Source organism: Sesamum indicum, unplaced genomic scaffold (assembly GCF_000512975.1).
Source record: "Sesamum indicum cultivar Zhongzhi No. 13 unplaced genomic scaffold, S_indicum_v1.0 scaffold00215, whole genome shotgun sequence".
NCBI lineage: Eukaryota > Viridiplantae > Streptophyta > Magnoliopsida > Lamiales > Pedaliaceae > Sesamum > Sesamum indicum.
Window position 1 is genome coordinate 651 of NW_011628109.1, and position 2,213 is coordinate 2,863.

The 2,213-nt window shown below is 33.8% G+C and overlaps 1 protein-coding gene across 1 annotated transcript; it reads right to left on the reverse strand.

Annotated features, from left to right (window-relative positions):
- Window positions 1-628: 628 nt before the first annotated feature.
- LOC105179802 lies at window positions 629-1,235 on the reverse strand. Its single transcript, XM_011103435.2, has 2 exons — window positions 984-1,235; window positions 629-871 (listed from the first exon to the last, which is right to left on the reverse strand). Exons 1-2 carry the CDS (start codon window positions 1,192-1,194, stop codon window positions 723-725), a joined length of 360 nt encoding a protein of 119 aa, XP_011101737.1. The 5' UTR covers window positions 1,195-1,235; the 3' UTR covers window positions 629-722.
- Window positions 1,236-2,213: the final 978 nt, after the last annotated feature.

The following is a 2,213-nucleotide window of genomic DNA, read 5'->3' on the forward strand; positions in this document are numbered from 1 at the left end:
CCTGCGTCTAAGTTTGCATTTGGGGAGGGAGAATTAGATGAGCCTCACAGTGGTGACTGCCTGTGCAAGCGCAAATCCAGGGCACTCAGTTATCTATGCTTCAGTTGAAAATCATACTAATTTTCTCCAACATCTTTGGAGTTGATCCTCTCACCAGGCATGCTTTATTTTTTACATTTGCAGGTATTTGTGACAGCACAACAGTTTACTGTTCTATCAGTCACGTCTTTGAAGTTTGGAGCTATGAGAATGAATGCCAAGCAAGAAGCAAGAATGGGAGAAACAAGCAGTGAGCCAAAATTACCTTGTCGATTCATGCCGGAAAATTTTATCACTGATCAATCATGCAACTTTTAAATACTAACAGTGATTGATTAGTTTAAAATAGACATGCCTTCTTCAATTTATAGGGAGCATATATTTGGCCGGATCCCAGAGCTGTCCTGATTCCACATGGAACTTGTTCCGTCCTGGTTGTTGTTGGACCTGAAACCTGTCCCGCCCCACCTCAAACTCATTCTTGCCCCGCTACTATTGTCCCACCGCAAACTCATTCTCGTCCCGCTACTATTCCGGTCTCCTCCGCAGGTCGAACACATGGTATCTAATTGTACTGGTTTCATTTGTCATTTCTACTTTTAAATGCAAAATTGAAGGCGTCGTCAAACACTTTTTTTTTTTTTCTTTGGTTACAGTAGAGATCAATTGCCATATTACAACTACTAACATAAGCTGGTTTTCAGGTGTTGAATTTTATGAAGACATTGCTGCGCCCTCTCCAGTACTGCATCAGTCCTGCGCCTCCTCCTCTTCATCATTCCACCGCCGCTACCGTCGCTGTTCCTCTTCAGCTTCCTGCTCGATGAAGACTCTGTTCATTCAATAGTTAAATTAAAATTATAAAGACGTGAAGGGAAAATCTGCAAAAGAAAGGAGAGTATGGGGAGAAGAGACGGAGAAATTAGGAGGGTGGTGGTGGTGACCTTGAGTGGCGGTGGAGATGGCAGCGTTGTTGTGGGAGTGATGATGAAGGTCAGAGATGAACGCTCTGAGCTCAAGCTTTAGAGTGTGGAAGTTGTTGGGGTGCTGCATTTCCAGGATTTCCAGTTCTTCCTTTGCTCCTTCTATCACTCCCTTTCTGCTTATTCCCCATGCTGCTGCCATACTACTGCCCCATTCAATTCCTGAATCCATATCCCTCCAATCTGCCCTCCCCCCTCTCTCTATATATAGGATTAAAGGTAATAGGCCTCTGATAAAATTGGGATAATTACATCCCTTTCTTCTAAAGTAGGATAAAGGTAATAGGCCTCTGATAAAATTGGGATAATTACATCCCTTTCTTCTAAAGTAGGATTAAAGGTAATAGGCCTCTGATAAAATTGGGATAATTACATCCCTTTCTTCTAAAGTTTGGCGTTACACGAGCATTTTCTGTGGTTTAAAAAATTATATTTAGTATTTGTGAATTTTGCTTCCGTCTAACAGATAAGTTCCTCCGTCAATCGAAATTCACTGAATTTACTCGTATTAACAAAAAATTGGATTATATAGGAAATTTAAATGTAAATTATTTTTGATATAGCATTTACTTCTTAAAGTAATAAGTGTAATACTTAGTTTCCTATAATTAAATTCTAGACAGTATTTCATTTATATTATATATGTATTTGTAGTTATAAGGATTATTTTTTAACATTATGTATTTTACATTTAAATTTTTTTTCTTAATTGAAAACTAATTTCTTAATAAAATAAAATATAATTAGTAAGTTAAAAATTATTAAAATTTACAAACTCAAATCTAAGTAATGAATGTGGATAATAAGTATGCAAAAACCTTCATGTAAAATACATTATGAATTTGGTAATAAAATTATATTATTAACTATTTACATTTTTAGATAAAATTAAGTAATCACATATCTAATTTTTAGATATATTTTCTTTGAAAAGTATGAATATATATACATATATATTTTTAAAAGAAGTGTTTAAATTTTGGTTAAGTATTTATATTGTCAATTTTTTTTAAAAGTATATATGAGGTTTTGGGGATATTATATTTGCTGTGTATCTAATATATATCAATTTATCATTTTTACTTTTAATTTAAATTATTCAATTATTAAACAAATAATTAAAAAATAATTTATTGATGATTTAAGTGCAAAATACTAAATATATTGAGAATAATACAATTATTTAACTAG

Coding starts and splice junctions, on each gene's coding strand:
- LOC105179802 (XM_011103435.2), bottom strand. CDS start 1,194: ATGGATTCAGGAATTGAATGGGGCAGTAGTATGGCAGCAGCATGGGGA. Junction 872..983: donor CATCTCCACCGCCACTCAAG/GTCACCACCACC, acceptor TTGAATGAACAG/AGTCTTCATCGAGCAGGAAG.